Source organism: Lepidochelys olivacea, assembly GCF_965140295.1.
Source record: "Lepidochelys olivacea isolate rLepOli2 genome assembly, chromosome: 24".
NCBI classification, from domain to species: domain Eukaryota; kingdom Metazoa; phylum Chordata; order Testudines; family Cheloniidae; genus Lepidochelys; species Lepidochelys olivacea.
Window position 1 is genome coordinate 10,161,956 of NC_140434.1, and position 20,673 is coordinate 10,182,628.

A 20,673-nucleotide genomic window follows, 5' to 3' on the forward strand; every position below is an offset into this window, starting at 1 on the left:
GAACGATCCTTGTGCAGCATTGCAGTGTGCCGTTAAACAGATGCCATGCTCCAGCCCTGAAGCAGGAACTCACCGTTCTTTGTAAGCTCCTTGTGAACTTTCTGGAGACAAAATGCTACGAAAAAGTCTCCCCTGTTGGGGCCAGCCCCTGAGCCCTTCCTGGTGCAGCCCCAGTACCGTGACAGCAGGGCCAATTTCATCCCATCCAACAACCCAGCCAGGAGGTGACCGAGAGCAAATTCTCATTGCTGCCGTTTTGAATTCAGACATGTTATGAGCTAACAGCCCAGCAGCCTCTTGCCAAGCCCCGATTAGGGCCTGCTGTCTCGCCAGCATTAAGTGAGCTTAACCCATCAGATCCCCTCACAGCTCCGCTCACCTGGCGCAGAGTGAGTTGCCCGGCCCCCGAGCCATTCCGGGCACAGTTCCCCTCCTGGTAGGATACGCTGTATCCCCGAGGATGAGGGGATCCGCCTGCCCACTCTAGATTAACTCTCGCTTCAGATCCCGCACCCCCACCCTGCCAGCCTCAGCAATTCCACTGCTTTCCACGCCACATGCTCCTCTCTCTCTCCTACGGGATCCCAGCCCAATTCCCCCCATCCCCTCCAGAGGCCCAGGCCCAGTCTTCCTTATGGCTAGTTTTGCCGCTGCTCAGCTAAGAACTGAGCCAGATGTTCGCCCCAAATCTACCGAGTGTGAAAGAGTCGACACATTTAAAACAGAGGAAACCCAGGTCATGACTGGACACGGCGCATGGTTCACCTGTGGAACTCATTGCCACATGGTTTCATTGAGGTCAGCGATTGTCAGGATTGAAATAAAGGGTTGGGCATTGATATGGGTGACTCAGAGTCATGTGAGACGGGAAGAAAATAAAAAGGGGATCGACAATAAACTCGCCTGCTTCACTAATGGTGCTAAGGCGAAGGTAAGTTACTCCATAAATTGTCCACTGGGTGGAGTCTCTTACTCCTTCCTGCAAGGCAGCTGGGACCATCCACTGCTGCAGATTGGGGTGTCCCGCGGTTGGGGTGCTCCGAGCTGTGGCATGGGGGCTGTAATGACGACGAGCGCTCAGGGCCTCGTTAGACTGTCCCACCCTGACTGAGGGGGGGATAACGCCTCCTCCTGCCATTGCCGCCACTTCCCATCCAGCCCTGGCTGCTTCTCTGGGCATCTCCCAGCCACGAGGGGCCCAGCACCAGGCCCTGAGCAGAATCCCATCCCCCCGTACTGGTGCCTCTTCAGGGGGGCTCTTGCAGGGTGAGCAGAACGCACACGTGTAGCCAGCTAATAAGGCCAGGGGAGGCTAAACCCAGCCACACCATCATCCAGACAGCAGAGCAATGGGCCACCCAGCTTCCCTAACTGGGGCAACCCAGCAGCTAGGGTGTGAGCCCAGCAGGGGGAACCCCAGAGTGCCCAAGGTAGGACAGATTTCCCCCATCGGTGCCTCAGAGGGCTGGAGGCAATGGGTGAGCAGAGATCTGTCCCAGGCAGCCAGGGAGACGCTTCGAATTAGGCATCAGGAAAGTGGTGCAGGGGCTAGAAACACTCAGAAATTTACCAATCAGCCACTCTGGGCAGGACAGGGGTCTAGCCAGAGTCTGGCCTCCTGCGTTCTCTGTGCAGAGTGTGAATTGGTGGCTGGTGTCGGGATGGGGGAGGCAAGGCTGGTGGGTTCTGTCCCCATTTCTGGGAGGAGACTGTGTCCATAAAAGTGGAACCGGGTGCTCCTGGGTTCCTTCCCTTCTGTGTGACCTTGGACAAGTCCCTGCCCAGATCTGTGCCTCAGTTTCCTTGTGGGTGAGGTATCAATGGAGGATGTGGGAGTCAGGAGTACTGCGTGATTCGGAAGCAGTTTTACTGATGAATTCATGGGTTGATTTTTGAGACATGTAGGTGGGAGCCGCAGCAGAAGTAGGTGTTATTATGTTTAATAATAAGTAACTAATTAATTGGCTGATCAATCAACACATGCAAAGCATGTCAGTCCTGAGAGGAGAGGAGGCATGGAGAGGGGAAGGGATGTTATGACTGCAGTGCCCCTCACATTAGGAATCAACAGGCCTTTGTCCCCTCTAGTGGCTGACCTATGGCAGGAGATAAGAGTCTACTACAGCTGCTTGTTAAGAGTTGCTGGATGCTCACATTGTTAGTACAGAAGGTCCTGAGTTCAGTCCTGGTTGATGACCCTAGTTGGGGCAGTTGCTGGTCCAGCCCTGACTGTGGGCATTCACAGCCCTATACCCATGACCCCATGGCTCTGTCTCTTTCAGATTTCAAGGCCTTTGTGGATGCAGCTGAGGAGTTCCATCCATACATCCCCTTCTTTGCAACCTTTGACGGCAAGGTAGGCGCAAGGGGGAGCATCCAGCTAGTGATGGGGCGGGGCCAAGGGATGTTGAATGGGGAAGAGGAAGCTTGTGTGAGCTCCAGGAAGCAAAAGACCCTTATCTGGGGGGAGGGGATCCTTCCCTCTCCCTCTTCCCATGTCTGAGCTCTATGAGCATCTGCTGCCAAAGCGAATGGGCCTGGAATAACCCTGTTGGCTACTAGAGTGAGGCAGGGCAGGGTCAGGTCGGGCATAATTCCCCTGCTGCCAAGCACAAACTGCTCCGGCTACAGTCGGGGGGAGCTGCCTGGGATGTAGGGGAATCAGGGCCAACAGACCCATCCCACGCCAGCTCCTTGGCAGCACAGCATACAGATCAGGATCAGGCCCCATCGCTCCCGCCCCTTCCACAGCAGCAAGGGAAGGAGCCCGTGGGACTGAGGCAACTGCTGGGGGTGTGGGGAGGTTTCCTGTGGTTCACAGTAACCAGGCCACGGACACCCTCGCTCACTGGCCACCTGCCTTCCCATTGCAGGTGGCCAAGAAGCTGACCCTGAAGCTGAACGAGATCGATTACTACGAGCCGTTCATGGACAAGCCCGTCACCATCCCTGACAAGCCCAACAGCGAGGAGGAGATCGTGCAATTCATCGAGGAGCACAAGAGGTAGGGGGCTGCCAGCCACGGGATGGATCAGAGCCCCAGTAGGGCAGGAGGGTGGCCTAGTGCTTCAAACGCTGGGCTGAGACTCCGGATGCCTGGCTTCCATTCTGACTCCCTGTCTGATCTTGGGAGAGCCACCCAGGCCTACGTTTTCCGATGTGACTGGTGATATGGGGGATCTCATCTGCTGCTAGGCACCTGCCCCCCTGGAAACCAGACCCCATTATGGTGTCCAAAGGTGGGTGCCTGAATTCACCAGGATTTAGGAAACGGCCATTTTAAGCACTTCATGCCTCCGTTTCCCCACCTGTTGCCTGGGGAAACTTTGCCTGAAGGGCAAAGAGGCCAGAAGGTCCCCTACACCGGGGCTCCTGTAGGCAGCCAGGGCTGGGGAAGGTGGACAGAGTTGGCTGAAGGGGCGCACAGCTAGGGAGACATAATCATTCAACTTCCCAGCTGGGCAGCGAAGGAAATGATGTGCGGGCTCGGAGAGGGTGCAGCACGTCTCCAGGGGTGAATGCCAGCCTGGGCTGTGAGGACTTTGCTGCTGGGTGTGGCAGGTTACGTAGACAGAGAACACAGGGTGTCCCCCTCAGCCCCTTGGGCCTGCAGCGCTGGTCTGGAACAGGCTGCTGCTGGGATTTGAACCCTCCGAGAAGGCATCTCGGGGGGACTGGCCTGGAACCAGGAAGCAAAGCAATGAGCAAAAAAATAACTGAAAGCGCGGGCCAGAATTTCCCAATTCTGCCAGCTGGGCTGGGCTGGGTAGGTGGGGCTTACAGGAGGGGGAAGGGGTATAGGTCAGCACCTGGCGATGGGGGGAGCTTTTGATGGGGGACAGCTCTCAGAGGGGCCAGGTTCCACATGACAGAGAGAGAGAGTAGTGATTGGGTGTGGAAGGGCACAGTCGATCGTGCCATGGAGCCAGTCAGTCACTAGGGGATATTACAGTCGGGCACAGTAAGGAACTGCAGGTTTCAGAGTAGCAGCTGGGTTAGTCTGTATCCTCAGAAAGAACAGGAGGACTTGTGGCACCTTAGAGACAAACACATTTATTAGAGCATAAGCTTTCGTGGGCTACAGCTCACTTCATCGGATGAATAGAAAGGAACATATAGTAAGATATATAGATATACATACAGAGAAGTTGGAAATTACCAAACAAACTGTGAGAGGCTCATTGGTTAAGATGAGCTATTACCAGCAGGAGAAAAAAAAAACTTTTGTAGTGATAATCAAGATGGCCCATTTAGAAGGTTGATAAGAAGGTGTGAGGATACTGAACATGGGGAAATAGATTCAATATGTGTAATGACCCAGCCACTCCCAGGCTCTGTTCATAGAATCATAGAATCATAGAATATCAGGGTTGGAAGGGACCCCAGAAGGTCATCTAGTCCAACCCCCTGCTCAAAGCAGGACCAATTCCCAGTTAAATCATCCCAGCCAGGGCTTTGTCAAGCCTGACCTTAAAAACCTCTAAGGAAGGAGATTCTACCACCTCCCTAGGTAACGCATTCCAGTGTTTCACCACCCTCTTAGTGAAAAAGTTTTTCCTAATATCCAATCTAAACCTCCCCCACTGCAACTTGAGACCATTACTCCTCGTTCTGTCATCTGCTACCATTGAGAACAGTCTAGAGCCATCCTCTTTGGAACCCCCTTTCAGGTAGTTGAAAGCAGCTATCAAATCCCCCCTCATTCTTCTCTTCTGCAGGCTAAACAATCCCAGCTCCCTCAGCCTCTCCTCATAACTCATGTGTTCCAGTCCCCTAATCATTTTTGTTGCCCTTCGCTGGACTCTCTCCAATTTATCCACATCCTTCTTGAAGTGTGGGGCCCAAAACTGGACACAGTACTCCAGATGAGGCCTCACCAATGTCGAATAGAGGGGAACGATCACGTCCCTCGATCTGCTCGCTATGCCCCTACTTATACATCCCAAAATGCCATTGGCCTTCTTGGCAACAAGGGCACACTGCTGACTCATATCCAGCTTCTCGTCCACTGTCACCCCTAGGTCCTTTTCTGCAGAACTGCTGCCTAGCCATTCGGTCCCTAGTCTGTAGCTGTGCATTGGGTTCTTCCGTCCTAAGTGCAGGACCCTGCACTTATCCTTATTGAACCTCATCAGATTCCTTTTGGCCCAATCTTCCAATTGGTCTAGGTCCTTCTGTATCCTATCCCTCCCCTCCAGCGTATCTACCACTCCTCCCAGTTTAGTATCATCCGCAAATTTGCTGAGAGTGCAATCCACACCATCCTCCAGATCATTTATGAAGATATTGAATAAAACCGGCCCCAGGACCGACCCTTGGGGCACTCCACTTGATACCGGCTGCCAACTAGACATGGAGCCATTGATCACTACCCGTTGAGCCCGACAATTTAGCCAGCTTTCTACCCACCTTATAGTGCATTCATCCAGCCCATACTTCCTTAACTTGCTGACAAGAATACTATGGGAGACCGTGTCAAAAGCTTTGCTAAAGTCAAGAAACAATACATCCACTGCTTTCCCTTCATCCACAGAACCAGTAATCTCATCATAAAAGGCGATTAGATTAGTCAGGCATGACCTTCCCTTGGTGAATCCATGCTGGCTGTTCCTGATCACTTTCCTCTCATGCAAGTGCTTCAGGATTGATTCTTTGAGGACCTGCTCCATGATTTTTCCAGGGACTGAGGTGAGGCTGACTGGCCTGTAGTTCCCAGGATCTTCCTTCTTCCCTTTTTTAAAGATTGGCACTACATTAGCCTTTTTCCAGTCATCCGGGACTTCCCCGGTTCGCCACGAGTTTTCAAAGATAATGGCCAGTGGCTCTGCAATCACAGCTGCCAATTCCTTCAGCACTCTCGGATGCAACTCGTCCGGCCCCATGGACTTGTGCACGTCCAGCTTTTCTAAATAGTCCCTAACCGCCTCTATCTCCACAGAGGGCTGGCCATCTCTTCCGCATTTTGTGATGCCCAGCGCAGCAGTCTGGGAGCTGACCTTGTTAGTGAAAACAGAGGCAAAAAAAGCATTGAGTACATTAGCTTTTTCCACATCCTCTGTCACTAGGTTGCCTCCCTCATTCAGTAAGGGGCCCACACATTCCTTGGCTTTCTTCTTGTTGCCAACATACCTGAAGAAACCCTTCTTGTTACTCTTGACATCTCTGGCTAGCTGCAGCTCCAGGTGCGATTTGGCCCTCCTGATAACATTCCTACATGCCCGAGCAATATTTTTATACTCTTCCCTGGTCATATGTCCAACCTTCCACTTCTTGTAAGCTTCTTTTTTGTGTTTAAGATCCGCTAGGATTTCACCATTAAGCCAAGTTGGTCGCCTGCCATATTTACTATTCTTTCGACTCATCGGGATGGTTTGTCCCTGTAACCTCAACAGGGATTCCTTGAAATACAGCCAGCTCTCCTGGACTCCTTTCCCCTTCAAGTTAGTCCCCCAGGGGATCCTGGCCATCCGTTCCCTGAGGGAGTCGAAGTCTGCTTTCCTGAAGTCCAGGGTCCGTATCCTGCTGCTTACCTTTCTTCCCTGCGTCAGGATCCTGAACTCAACCAACTCATGGTCACTGCCTCCCAGATTCCCATCCACTTTTGCTTCCCCCACTAATTCTACCCGGTTTGTGAGCAGCAGGTCAAGAAAAGCACCCCCCCAGTTGGCTCCTCTAGCACTTGCGCCAGGAAATTGTCCCCTACGCTTTCCAAAAACTTCCTGGATTGTCTATGCACCGCTGTATTGCTCTCCCAGCAGATATCAGGAAAATTAAAGTCACCCATGAGAATCAGGTCATGCGATCTAGTAGCTTCCGCGAGCTGCCGGAAGAAAGCCTCATCCACCTCATCCCCCTGGTCCGGTGGTCTATAGCAGACTCCCACCACTACATCAGTCTTGTTGCACACACTTCTAAACTTAATCCAGAGACACTCTGGTTTTTCTGCAGTTTCGTACCGGAGCTCTGAGCAGTCATACTGCTTCAAACCCAAGTTAATGGGATCTAGTTTGCATATGAATTCAAGCTCAGCAGTTTCTCGTTGGAGTCTGTTTTTGAAACTTTTCTGCTGCAAAATTGCCACCCTTAAGTCTCTTACTGAGTGACCAGAGAGGTTGAAGTGTTCTCCTACCGGTTTTTCAATGTTATGATTCCTGATGTCTGATTTGTGTCCATTTATCCTTTTACGTAGAGACTGTCCGGTTTGGCAAACGTACCTGGGAGAGGGGCATTGCTGGCACATGATGGCATATATCACATTGGTAGACGTGCAGGTGAACGAGCCCCTGATGGAGTGGCTGATGTGATTAGGTCCTATGATGGTGTCACTTGAATAAATATGTGGACAGAGTTGGCATCGGGCTTTGTTGCAAGGAGAGGTTCCTGGGTTAGTGTTTTTGTTGTGTGGTATGTGGTTGCTGGTGAGTATTTGCTTCAGGCTGGGGGGCTGTCTGTAAGTGAGGACTGGCCTGTCTCCCAAGATCTGTGAGAGTGAGGGATCATTTTTTAGGTTAGGTTGTAAGTGGCTCATGACAGGGAGCTCCAGTTCATTTTGACCTACAGCTACAGTCGGTCACCTTGGGGAGCTCCAGTCAGTTGTACCAGGGAGCTACAGTTGGTCATGAGGGTCACCATGAGGAGCTACAGCCAGCTGCGATTTCGAGCTGCAGTTGAACTTGATGAGGAGGGAACTACCACTGGCTGCCATGGGGCATTAGGCAGCTGCCACGAGAAGTCAGCTGCCACGAGGAATCAGTTGCCATGGGGAGTTAGTTGCCATGGAGAATTAGTTGCCGTGGGGAGTTAGGGTTGATGGTGCGAGGGAACGATCCCGATGGGGAGATACCGCGGCTGGCTCGCCATGGGGAGCAGGACTGCCCGGCACAGCTGCCCGGCACATCCCGGCACAGACACTGGTTTCCCCATTGGATGCATGTGGCTAGGGCTGGGATACACTTTTGCCCAGCCTGACAACAGCTCCGTTTCTATGGCTGCGGCAGAGCAAGGAAATTCTCCTGCTGCCATAGAAACATGGCCCTGGTTTGGCGCAGAGTCTGGCTCCCAGGAGGGGGCTGGGCACCTGGTTACTTCTGGGGGCTCCATGGAGCAAAAGCCCCTTCCTCCCCCTAAGGGACCCTCCTCCCGCAAAGGCAGTGATGTGATCCACACCCAGCCGCTAGCCCGTCATAACCAGATCCACTCCTGCTGGGAGATTTGCCCAGAGAGACCTCCTACCCCTGCCCTCCACTAGGGGGAGCTGCTGTGATTTCCAGGGTGCGGGACCATTGGAGCTTAATTATTGTCTCCCACGAGCTGCGCAAGCCACACCCTCTCCTCCGACAGCTCTGCCCACTTTTTCCCAGCCCAGGCTGCCCCTGGGGTCCTGGTGGGAGAGGGGGTTTCAGCTGCTTTGTCCTTCTGTGGCCTCCCCCATGACAGACTTTCCTGGAGCCAACCCTATTGTCCTTCTCCTCCATGTCCCCTCTAGAGCCCTCCCAGCTGAGATTCAATTCCAAGGCTCCGACCACTTGTCACTAAATATCCTGTGGCACTTACGCAAGGAGTGGGGATGTTACTCTAGGGTCCTGACCTAATTCCCACTTGGATCATTACGGCCGCTACACGCAGTCAGTTAGAGACAGGATTGCCCTTCATTTCCTGCCCTAAATTGCTGTGCTGTGTGCCTGTGACACAGCAGCTATGTCCCACCCCAGAGATGGCTGCATTTTCAGCAGTGGGTGAGTGATCCCTCTGCAACATTGCTGTGTGGCTGTTAAATGACAATACTGCCTCACCCCAGAGGTGGCTGCATTTCAGCAGCAACCAAAGCATAACCTCGGCACGCAGGGCATAGAAAGCACAGTGGATGGGGGTAGCTTGCCTGGCTTCTGCCCTTGCTGTCTGAGGATAAAGGGATTCCAACATCCAGGACTATGGAACCAGCACTAACCTCCCTACAGAAGGGAGGGGAGTTGCTATGGAGATTTATCCAGCCTGATTCTCACTTATGCTGTCAAGCCTCCCCCCGCCCCGCCTACAATGAGTCTCTCCAGAGGTCATTGAGGAGGCACAAGGGTCCTGTTCCCAGGGTAGCAGGTGGAGCAGGGCATGCTGCACTGTGGCTATTCCCTGCTTCTTGGGGAGCAGAGTGTAGATTAGAGCAGCCCTGAGGCTGCTCTAACTGACACTGGAGCTGAAAGCCAAATTAATCCCCCCTGCCCCGGCATAGGAACTGAGGAGCTGAGAATCAGGGCCCTACATTTTCAGGCCAGAAGGAGCCCCCCATGCTTGTCTAGCGTGACCTGGGCCACACAGGCCAGAGCACTTCACCTTGTGACTCCAAGGGTCTGTCGTACTTGCTGTTCCCCCCGCCCCTGGGCACTGAGAGCCAAGGGGTTAACAGCCCAGCGCTGCACCCCCGAGCAGATTGCATTTCTGGACAGGGATGTTCCCGACACATTGTCCTGGCTGCCTGTTCACTCTAATCCCCTCGGATCAAACTGCCACTCCCCTCCCTCCCCCACCCAGCGACCTCAATACAGAGCAGCCCAGAAAAGGGAAAGGCAAGGGGATGGGAGTGATTCAGGGGTGACGTTCCCCAGGCACAGAGGCCTAGGAGCACAGGGCATGGCTCTGCGAAGGGCGGTAGATCCCCAGGGCCAGATCTCTGCTTTTGTTCATTTTACTGCCATGGTGCGTGAGGCCCTGCCCCTCCCTGACTCACGCTAAAAGCTGGCAGATCAGGGACTATGGTTGCCATGGCAGCTGCTTTTTATTCCATCAAATAGCTCGGCAGTTACTTCCCGACTGGATTGTGTTAGATTTTGTGCTGCTTTGTTCCCTTTTGTATCTCTCCATCCGCCTTTGTCTCTCTCACTGTCTCTACCCTACTTGTTGCAAAATTTGGCTCACGGTTTCAAATGCCCAAAGTTTAGCACCACACAGACCCAGCAGCTGTGTTCTTCCACCACAGGGTAGAAGAACTGAACCTTAGGAGCCCTGTTCTCTAACCACTAGACCACACTCCCACCTAGAGCTGGCAATACAACCTAGGAGTCCTGCCTCCAGCTCCCTTTCGCTAACCACTACCCCACATTTCCACCCCACATGGGGCATAGAACCCAGTAGTCTTGACTTTCATGCTCCCTGCTTTAACCATTATACAACTCTCCCTTTCAAAGCTAGGAGCAGAATCCAGGCACCATGACTTCCAGTCCCTTGCTCTGCCCAAGAGAAATTAAACTCTGAGGACCACTCTTGCCCCATGGAGGAGCATGGACTTAGCAGATGCCACCTGACTACCTGGGGCATGCCTGATGAGTGCTGGGTTTATGCAGGCCTCCATCCCTCACACACTCCCTCAAAGAAGCCTCTGTTGTTATCTTGCAGGTCAACACTGAGGAAGCTCAAGCCAGACAGCATGTATGAGACCTGGGTAAGTCCAGAGAGTGCCTGGCATCACGTGAGGTTAGTGCTGTGGCATGGCCAGTCAGGGGCCCAGCTCCTTGCCAGCCAGCCATCTAACCCACCCAAGCATGGCACTGAACCTGCACCATGAGCCTCTAGGGTCCCTCCAGCCTGCCCCCCACCTCCAAATGACATGCTGTTAGTAGCATAGCTGGGGTGCCTGAAAGCATACTGCATTGAACCCTGGAGAATGTCCTCAGGGCGCAATCCTGGATTGGCCCCCCAGGATGAACTAGACGGGATTGAATAGCTCTTTTCCTATCTCTGATTTCTTTCAACTCCTGAAGTTCATGCTAGTTTCTCCCATGATCCTTAATTCGGGCAAATCTCCAGTGGAAGGCACCAGGCCCAATCCTTGATGAACTCTTCGGGCCTGATTCTCCCATGCACCATCCTTTACATCTATGCCATGGGGTATGGAATGTTACCAGATCAGAATGGCAGCACTTTGCACCCATTTTGCGCTGATGTATATGTCTGCACAAAAGGCAGGGGAAACAGAGAATCAGACCCAATGCGTTAAGGACTCAGCTGAGATTGGGTCTATTCTTTATTCAGTTCCTTAAATGCACCACACACATATTTGTGACCAGATTCTTAGCTGACGTAGAGCAGAATAGTTCCAGAGACATAAATGCTGCTACACTGATTTACACCAGCTGAGGATCTGGCTCTTAAAACCTTTACGAAAAATATATGAAAAAAATCCCATGAAACTGGACACATTTATGCCTTTAGTTAAAGCATACAGCTGACTCATTAAATAGTCAGTGGAAGTTAGGTGCCTAAATACCTTAGGGTCTGGGCCTCAGTGTCCAGCTGTTTGGGCCCACAATTATACATTGGTTGGGGGAAGGGTGCGGGGAGGTATGTTAAGGATTTTAGAAAACTAATATTAATAGAAATGATGTCACCGATTTTTTCCTCATTTCCATCAAAACACTTTTCTGTTTAGATTTAGACACTTTTCTGTTTCTTCAGCAGCTAAAAGGCATCAGCTTTGAGCTGGTGCAGGAAAAGAAGAAAGTGAAATTGGCTAGACAATGAGTAGAAAGTGAAATTGACTAGAATGGGAAACTGACATGAAATTGACAAGAAAGTGAAAAAGAACAGAACCTGACAGACCAAATTAAATGTTTTACATGCTTTCTGTTTTAACAACCTGCCATGTGGTGTCATTAGCACCGGGAATAATTGGTTTGATTTCCCAGAAGTTCTGAACCTAACTTCACTAGCAGTTCTGCACGCTCAGGAAAATCAAAGCACCCAAGATCGAAAATGTGGGCTCTCATTTTTAGCCCAGCCATGCCCCATTATGTATTTGACATTTTTTTAAATCACAAAGATGGGGGTGATTTTGTAAGATATTTTTCCCCTTTAAAAATCTATTGTCACCTCTGTCTTTCATATGTGTGCCTATTGCCAATATGGTTTATAGTCCATATAACAAATAGCTAGGAAATAGACGCTGTACATTTCCTGCATGTGACAACATCCGGTAATAAACACTAACCCGAAAATATCACTGGGCCTGTTACATTCTAAGCTGCATTATTCTTTGGTTTGTAGGTGTTCTCTCTGTGTGTCTATTGGAGGGAGAGGTTAATGCTATGGGGTATATGTATGTGTGTGTGGTGTATCCAATATGTGTGTCTGTGCACATGTAATTGTGCTTCTGCATCTGTGTATATGTGTGTGCACATACGCTGTGTGTGTGTCTGGTTTGTGCAGAATGTGTGTACCTGTGATTTGCATATGTGTGGTGTGTTTGCATATCTGAGACAATGTCAATACATGCCTCTTTCTTTGGGTGGGACATGTGTTCCTGTAGTTATCTACACGTATTGCTCATGTGTGAATGCACAGAGATCTGTGTGTGTCTGTGTACACTTGCCAAGGTGAGTGCATGTGTGTGTACATACATCCTCTTATGTGTGTATGCACAACAAAGTAGGGCCACTTCCATAAAGGCCTGTGTGTATATTTGTGTGTGTGTTTTGACACGTGCATATAGATTTTTGTGCATGTAAATCTTTGCCTGCAGCTGGGCATGTAGGTGTATTTTCACAGGGGGCTTTGAGCATATGGTGCACATATGTTACTAGTGAATGCACATGAGTATGGTGGTGTGGGGGTAGGCACGTGGATGTGGGCAGGGAGTGTCCTTGGGAGCTTTGATATGACTATATATGGATGTGTCTGTACCGGCGCGTGAATGGGCTGTGTACATTTGCATTCAGGTGTGTACTGGGCTGTGAATGTCTGTGTTGGGGTGAATGAGGTGTGTGAGCTTGCACTAAGGTTTGCATTGGGGCACTGATAAATGTGCACGGGGTGTGAATGGGGGTGTGAGCTTGCACTAGGGTTTGAATTGGGGCATTAATGATTGTGCATGGGTTTGTGAATGGGGGGTGAGTTTGCACTAGGGTTTTCATTGGGGCACTGATGGGTGTGAATGGGGGTGTGAGTTTGCACTAGGGTTTGCATCAGGGCATTAATGAATGTGCATGGGGGTGGGAATGGGGGGTGGTCTTGCACTAGGGTTTGCATTGGGGCATTAATGAATGTGCATGGGGTGTGAATGGGGTGAGATTGCACTAGGGCTTGCATTGGGGCACTGATGGGCATGAATGGGGGTGTGAATGGGGTGTGCACACCTGCATTCACGTGCGAGCAGGGCTGTGGGTGAGTGTGCAGATCTGTCCATCTCCCAGCTGATCCTCTGACCTGAACACACTCTGCACCCCACTCCTCCCTATTTGCAAGGGGGGTCTGACACCCCCCACACAACAGGAAGGTGGATGCACCTGGTGACCGGTGACTCTCTCTGCTCTGCTCCCCAGGAAGATGACATGGACGGAATCCACATTGTGGCCTTTGCAGAGGAGGATGACCCTGGTAAGAGCTGCCGCTGATCACTGCGCAGAGACCCAGAGTGGCTGAGCAGAGCTCCAGGGGCGCTGCACCACCCCAAGGGGCACTCTATTGGCCTGGGGCGCAGCATCCTCCAATGTGGGGTGCTTGACGGTCCCAGGAGGGGCCCTCTATGCTCTGAGGGGCACTGCTCCATTAGGGGGCCGGGGGGGATGCAGAAGTCTGGCTGCCAGGAAGGGCGCACAGCAGGGGAAGGGGAAGCGGGAGCAGGTGGGGCTGGTACCACCCAAAGGTTAGGCAGGTGAAATAGACACATGAAGGTGGCACCAGGGCAAAGGGGTGGCAGCAAGTGGGTATCAGCCTGTATCTGATCCATTGCAGGGTGGGCACAGCCCCTTTCTCTCCTCCCCAACCTGCCTCTGAGCTGGAATGCTCAGCTATTGGGGGAGGAGGAGGCAGGAGCTGGATCAGGTTGCATGGGAGGTGTTCATAAGCTGGAGTTGGGGGTGTTACTATGTAGGGAGAGGGGGTTTAGGCTGGGGCGCTTGGCATGCAGTGGGAGGGCGGCCGGTGAGAGGGAGGTTGGGAGGGGAGGTGGCCTAACCCCTGGAGCTCTCAGTGCTCAGCCTGGCTCCCCGGGGCAGTGGCCTCTTGCCCTTGCCTGGTCCCTCACCCCCCTGCTCTCTCCGGGCGCAGACGGTTATGAATTCCTGGAGATCCTGAAGGACGTTGCCCAGGACAATACAGACAATCCCGACCTGAGCATCATCTGGATCGACCCAGAGGACTTTCCCCTGGTACGTGGTGCCCATGCGTTCCAGAACCGCTGTCAGCGGCTCGCTGGTGGCCAGTGGGAGGGATAGGCGCAGCTGCAGGCTGTGGGTAGAATTGGTAAGAGATCCTCCCCCGCCCTTTCCGAGGGTCTATCTGCCCAGGAACGGAACACTCCGCCAGGGGACCCTTCCATAAGACACCTGGATCTTGCTTGCTCCGGCCTCCCCAGACCAGGTCACAGCCACCGGCAGGGCCACAGGACAGGAGGGTAAAGAGGAAGGGCCAGATCCAGCCCTGGTATAATGGCACGGACTCCAGCAACCTTACCCCAGGGATGAAGTTGGCCCCAGAGCTGTAACAAAATCCCCCATGCTGTGAGGACAGGGACTGTGTAAATTCTGCCTGCAGTTGAGTTATCAAGCGGGACCTCCTCACGCACTGTAACAGTCTTCACATGGCGTCACACACCCTGACCTACCTCCCCAGCCAGGTGAGCTCACCTCTGTGATAGCCGGCCCCTTGCACCAAGAATCACAGTAATAGTCAAGTTATGCCCAGTCCCAAAGGACCAGTCACTTGCCCCAGGTCATTTGTACCTTAGATCTCACACCAAAGACAATGCTTGTAGCACTGTAGCCAATCCAATAATAAACAATATGAAGATATATATTAAACGGGAAAAGGAATCAAGAGAGATATTTACAGGGTTAGTCCAGATGAACAAAGATACACAAATGAGTTACAATCGTAAGTGTCAAATGTAATAGAAGCTTCTGTAATCAGCAAGCTCTATATGTCCTTCAGGGCTAACCTAGGCTAAGCAGCTGGGGATCTCTTGCTTGTGCCTAGAACACCTTGCCCCACAGAGTCCGAGCAGCACAGAGATCCAGTTCCTTCTTGTTAGGGGCTTTTATCCCTTAGCTGAAAACTCAGCTAAAGGGTAGAATCCACTTGCATGACTCGTCTTCACGGAGGGAGAGCAGAACAACCAGTGTCTTTTGTCCTCTTTAACATCCCACAATCTGGTGTCAATGGACCTTTCCTTTTGGGCAGAATGTGACACCTTCTGCTGCAGATCAGCACATCACACTGGTTCATGTCTCTCTCCTGTTTGGTGATTTACACAGTCACAGAGACTCACAATACCGCCGCTCAGATATTACCTTAGAATGTAGGATACAGATGTTATAAGGGAGATTAATGCTGGCAGCATCTCACCAGCATTCAATAACATCTAAAGACTGAACACATTCTTCTAATCCCATTTTAATAATACTAACACACAGGTGAAGCAGACTGATTCAAGCTGGGTATTTGGCATTGGGGACGTTGGCATGAGCTGGCACCTGGTCTGCCAGCGTCAAAATAGATAGATAAACAGACAGACTTCCTGCCTCTAAGCATCATTAATGCCCAGTTCTGGCTGGCTGGCAGGGCCTCATTCCTTTCCAGAATACTGACTGCACGGCACCTCTTCTGTGACAGCCAGGAAATACAGCGTTAAGGTACATGCCAGCCCCACCAGCCTTAACCCTGGCAGACAGGATAGTGCTCTCTCATCCCAGGTTCTTTGGGGCTCGTGGGGATGCAGCCCATGGGACAGTAGGAGAAATGGTCAGACCTTGTCCTCACTAAGGTAAAAGTCTCATTCAGGGCAGACTTGGTGAACTGCCCAGCCAACACCCCAGAGCTGCCAGATGTTACCACCCCCTGGGGGGAAGGGATAGCTCAGTGGTTTGAGCATTGGCCTGCTAAACCCAGGGTTGTGAGTTCAATCCTTGATGGGGCCACTTAGGGATCTGGGGCAAAAATTGGGGATTGGTCCTGCTTTGAGCAGGGGGTTGGACTAGATGACCTCCTGAGGTCCCTTCCAACCCTGATATTCTGTGTTTCTGTGATCCTTGTCCCAAGGGTTCCCCGGGGACATCCCCTGCACTTCCCTCTGCCCGCTAGGGACCTATCACCTCTGCCCCAGATCTCCGCAGCAGGAACACCCCATTGCGCTGCTGTACTCACACAGCCCACAGGGCTCAGCCCAGAAACGAGGGGTCCCACTGGGTGCGGATGCCCCTTTCCACATATCACAGCTTGAGTTGTGGTAACCTGCTGCCAGAAGTCATTTCCCCAGTCAAACCAGCTGTCCCTGGCCCAGCCAATCCAGCCGTCCCTCTGGGGCACCTGGCACTGGCCACTGTTGGCAGACAGGATACTGGGCTAGATGGATCTTTGGTCTGACTCAGTCTGGCCATGTTATGTTCATCTATTCCAGCCACCCCTAACGCAGTGAGGATCAGATGTGGTGCACGCAGACCATGAGAGAGTCCAGGGCTGTGGGATGCACCAGGCCACATAAAAATAGCAGATGTACTTAGTCATTTCTGCCATCTGCTTATCACAGGGCAGCCCTGTCTGAGATACACTGACAGCACATCCCAGGGGCTCTTGCCCGGTCCAAGAGGCACAGTTAAGGTTGTGAGGCAGGGCTGGTGTTAACTCTGCATTTCCTGGTTTTTCGGTGGATTAAATGGAGCAAAACTCGATGTTCTGAAAGGGCAAGAAGTCCTTAACTCTGGATTAACAACATTTTGGGCAGTGGATGGATAGATGGAGAGTGACAGAGAGATGAGTGTGTATGGAGATAGATAGATAGATAATCCTATTTTCACAGGTGATAGTGAACTGTGTTACTGGAGCCCCAGCTGCTCTGTAGAGCTGTTCTTTGCCAGCAGACCCTCCCGAGAGAGCAGGTGTTCCCAACTCCACCTCCTGCCCCTCGGGGTGACTCTGCCTTGGGTGCGGGGAGGCTAGCTGGGGGCATTCCGGTGTGCTCAGCCCACTCTGTAAATAGCACTGGGCAGCACAGGCTGGGAGCTGGAGCCAGAGGGAACCACAGGGTCTGTCTGTGCCTGGCAGCTTCCATAACAAATCCCCTTTCTTATTTCATCTACTTCCCTTTGCCCGTCTCAAGGGAGTTTCCGTCCAGGTACCCAACATTCTTGCATTCAGCCTTGGGGCTGTGCCAAGATGGTCAGTGTCTGGGTGCAGATGGTGCTTTTAGAAAGTGGAATAAAATGAATAGGGGTGTGTCACCGCTGCCCTCTGCTGGATGAAACCTGAACAGTTTGATGGTGTGTCATAAGCCCTATCATGCTAACAACTAATGGGGAGTCTCCATTAGCTCAGGTGGTGGGTGCCATGGTGCAGAGCAGGCATGGCTTTGTTGCAGTGCTCATGCACCTTTGCTCTTCTTCTCCTGCTCCAGCTGATCCCATACTGGGAGAAGACGTTCGATATCGACCTGTCTCAGCCCCAGATTGGTGTGGTCAACGTCACGGATGTGAGTATACAGACACGCAGGGGCCGCCCGTGTGTCGGAGCCAGGCTGGCTGGGAGTCAGCCTCTTTGCAATCCCTGGGGATGTGAACCCTGCTGGGTCGAGGGAGCTCAGTGCCCCGCCTCCCTGCAGCCTGTGTTTCAAACGTGTGCTGGAGCTATGCCACGGCCCTGGGAAAATCAGCACTGCTGTAGCCCAGCTTGGGGACACGCTTCCAACATGCTTTGGTCCTGTGTGTTCTGCACAGATTGGTCTGTGTCAGAAATGTCCCGGCACTGGCTCCACTCAGCATCGCGGCCTCCTCTGTGCAGCTGCTGATCTCTGTGCCCTGCGGCACGCACGGGGCCACAGAGGATCCAGCCTGGAGCCTGAATGAATTACGGGCCAGGTCTGGAGGCCCCTGTTTATGCCCAGAGCTGGGGACATCCCAGGCTACCCCAGGCCAGCTTCCCCGCGGCACCCGGTCAGTTTGCCCTGGGGGTCACAGGGACCAGGAGAGCTCAGGCCAGGGCCTGATCCTTGGATAGCAATGGGGACAGGGCAGCTATACAGTACAGACACTGGGATCCGAGACCTGAGCCGCCCGTCACACAGAGAGTCTAGCCACGCTGGATCCAGCACCAGGGGTGACCCAGTCTCCAGCCTCCTGGGCCATCCTGCCCACCCCCACACACATTCACTCCTTCCCTCCCCTGCAAATCACCCCTCCCCCTTCCTCCTCAGGCTGACAGCATCTGGATGCAGATGGACAACGAGGAGGACCTGCCATCCACGGAGGAGCTGGAGGACTGGCTTGAGGACGTGCTGGAGGGGGAAATCAACACGGAGGACGACGACGATGATGACGATGACGATGATGATGATGATGATTAGCTGCCTCTCTGAGGGCATCCCCAGCCTGCCTGACACACAAGACCAGGCCCCGCCCGGGTCGCACCCCACAGGGGGCTCAGGCGTGGGAGTGATGGGCCCGCGGCCGTGCCGGGGCAAAGAATGCCACCAGACTGTAACGACAATGCCTTTTTATATGGATCTGACCGCAGCTGATGTCCCCCGGCCCCATGCTACCCCCTGCAGGACACTGACTCCAGGGGGAAGATTGGGCTCACTGGGGACGAATTCCCCTCAATAGAGTTCATCTTCCCCCTCTCCCTCCCTCTCTCTCTCTGCAGCCACCCATCTGGATTTTGATCTCAACACCTGTGAGTTGGGAGCTGTCAAGTCCCACTCCGCCCCCTGTGTGTCACGAGCACCTCCTGTCTGGTCCCTTCCCCCTGGTAGAGCCGGGAGAGTTTGCTCTTTCCCTGCTGAGGGGCAAGTGTTCACCCAGCCTGAGCCAAACATCGAAGCGGGAGAGTTTCAAAAGCACCGGAAGAGCCCAAGTCCCATCAGCTTTCATTGTGCTCTTAAATCTCTCCCCTGAATTTGAAGAGGGGAAGTTACAGCCCAACTGGAACATTGTGGGTTAGAACTCAGTCCCTCCCCTCATAAAAGCCAAATGCCCTGAGTTAGAGGAGAATCTCCTTTCTCTCTCAGCATTATAGGGCTCATGACACACAGTAGAGCAGCTCCCATTCCAACCACTAGAGGGCAACTGTGTCCTGTACAGACATAGTCAGTCCATTACAAAGCATAAATAAGCCTGCAGGCAAACTGAAGGCCAAATCAGAGGAAATCTGTCCCTTAAAATCACAGTTTGCCAACCTGAGATTAAAATCCACTCTGCGTGTCTCTCCTACTGCACAGGCAGCTCATCCCTTCCCCAGTGTCCCTGTGTGGACTTTTAATCAGCGATCTCCGCTGGTTCCATCGCAGCACAATGAACCCTTACCTCCTCCCATGGAACAACACGCCCTCCCTTGCAGGGGAGCAGTCAATGTACAATTTGTATATTTTTAAACAACTTTGTACAGATCAATATTGTAACAACCAACGTGAATAAAAACGAACAGTGAGAACCACCAGGGGCGTCCGGATTGTTTTGTTTATTTGGTTCAAATAATGAGGTGGGTTTTTTCCGGGATCTTGGCTGATGATGCCAGGACTGGACTCTCATGCCACGAAGGACTAGTCCATCGGGCACTGGATGAGAAGGAAGCACCGAGCCCACGTCTGGAGGACGTAGGACCCAGCCGCTTCCGAGAAGGACTGAACTAAGACTGTCCTGTGCATGAGATGGCAGAGGGCTCCCCTCCAGATAATCAGTAACTGAGCTCATTCATGGGTTTGCTTGTCATTATTAAGAGTTTGTCTAACCAAGTCAGGAGGGGAGCTGTGGTGACTGCGTTTTCCTGCAGTGGGCTTTGAAGGGCACCGCACCCTGTCTATCAGCCAGCTCCCTGCCCCTGGGGCCAGGGGCCAAGGGCCAAGTGCAAAACACGGTGGTGGCAGGAGCTACCCAAGCCCAGGGTGTAGGAAACCCAGGGGCGCGACCATTTGAATGTGGCAATTAAGGACGTGCTGGGGACAATTTAGAACGGCGTGAACCACTTTCCTGGGGTTACAGATATTTTTTTCGTGGGAATGTTTGGGTTGTTCTGACAGAGTCAAAATGAAAAAATTTCAGTCTCCTGTTTCCATCCCTCCCACCCCCTTTGCACCCCTGGGAAAACAAGGAGGAAAAAAAAACCAAAAAAGAGAATGGATTTTTATTTGGAATCTAAATGATACAATTTTTCATTTTGCTTCGTTTCAGCACCAACATGTCCAATCTGAGCAGGTCACGCTTCTGTTTTCACGTCATTCAAAAAGTCGTTTTCCCGCCCAAACAACGAGTCAATGAAGGAAGTTTGACTGGCTCTAACCCACCGCTGAACGTGCCACTCGATTCTGGGTGTGGAATAAAACACAGAAATTGTGCCAGCAACACCCATCGGTGGCAGCACATTGCTTTGCTGAGCCGGCTGGGCCTAGGATCCAGCCCTTGTCCTGCTCGGTGCTGACACCGCCCAGGCCTGGTTCGGGCCCGGAGCCTTCGGCCTTGTTGGGCCCCCTGGCAGCCCCTGCATTGAGGAGGGGGAGGGGCACGCTGCACCCTGCTGCCCGTGCCAAGGCTCCAGCGAAGTGGTGGGTGGGAGAACCTGAGCGACTCCTCACTGTTCCCACGTGGCTGGCGTTGCCAAGGAGACCAGGTCCACGCTACATTAGCTGCAGGCTGCAAGCGATGGCCCAGCTGGGGAGCTCAGACAGACCAGCACGATGGGCCTGGGAAGCGGGGAGGGGGCTGC

The 20,673-nt window shown here is 52.7% G+C and overlaps 1 protein-coding gene across 1 annotated transcript in view; it reads left to right on the forward strand.

Moving 5' to 3' along the window:
- Positions 1-19,394, forward strand: part of CASQ1 (calsequestrin 1) — a gene marked incomplete at its 5' end in the record, with an annotated part of 39,130 nt that extends 19,736 nt beyond the window's left edge. The window contains 7 exons of the mRNA XM_084614155.1: positions 2,283-2,356; positions 2,874-3,004; positions 10,387-10,432; positions 13,308-13,362; positions 14,035-14,135; positions 17,375-17,449; positions 18,170-19,394. Of these exons, the coding sequence (XP_084470281.1) occupies positions 2,283-2,356; positions 2,874-3,004; positions 10,387-10,432; positions 13,308-13,362; positions 14,035-14,135; positions 17,375-17,449; positions 18,170-18,319 (632 nt within the window). The 3' untranslated portion in view covers positions 18,320-19,394. The remainder of the gene's footprint in view (positions 1-2,282; positions 2,357-2,873; positions 3,005-10,386; positions 10,433-13,307; positions 13,363-14,034; positions 14,136-17,374; positions 17,450-18,169) is intronic.
- Positions 19,395-20,673: the final 1,279 nt, after the last annotated feature.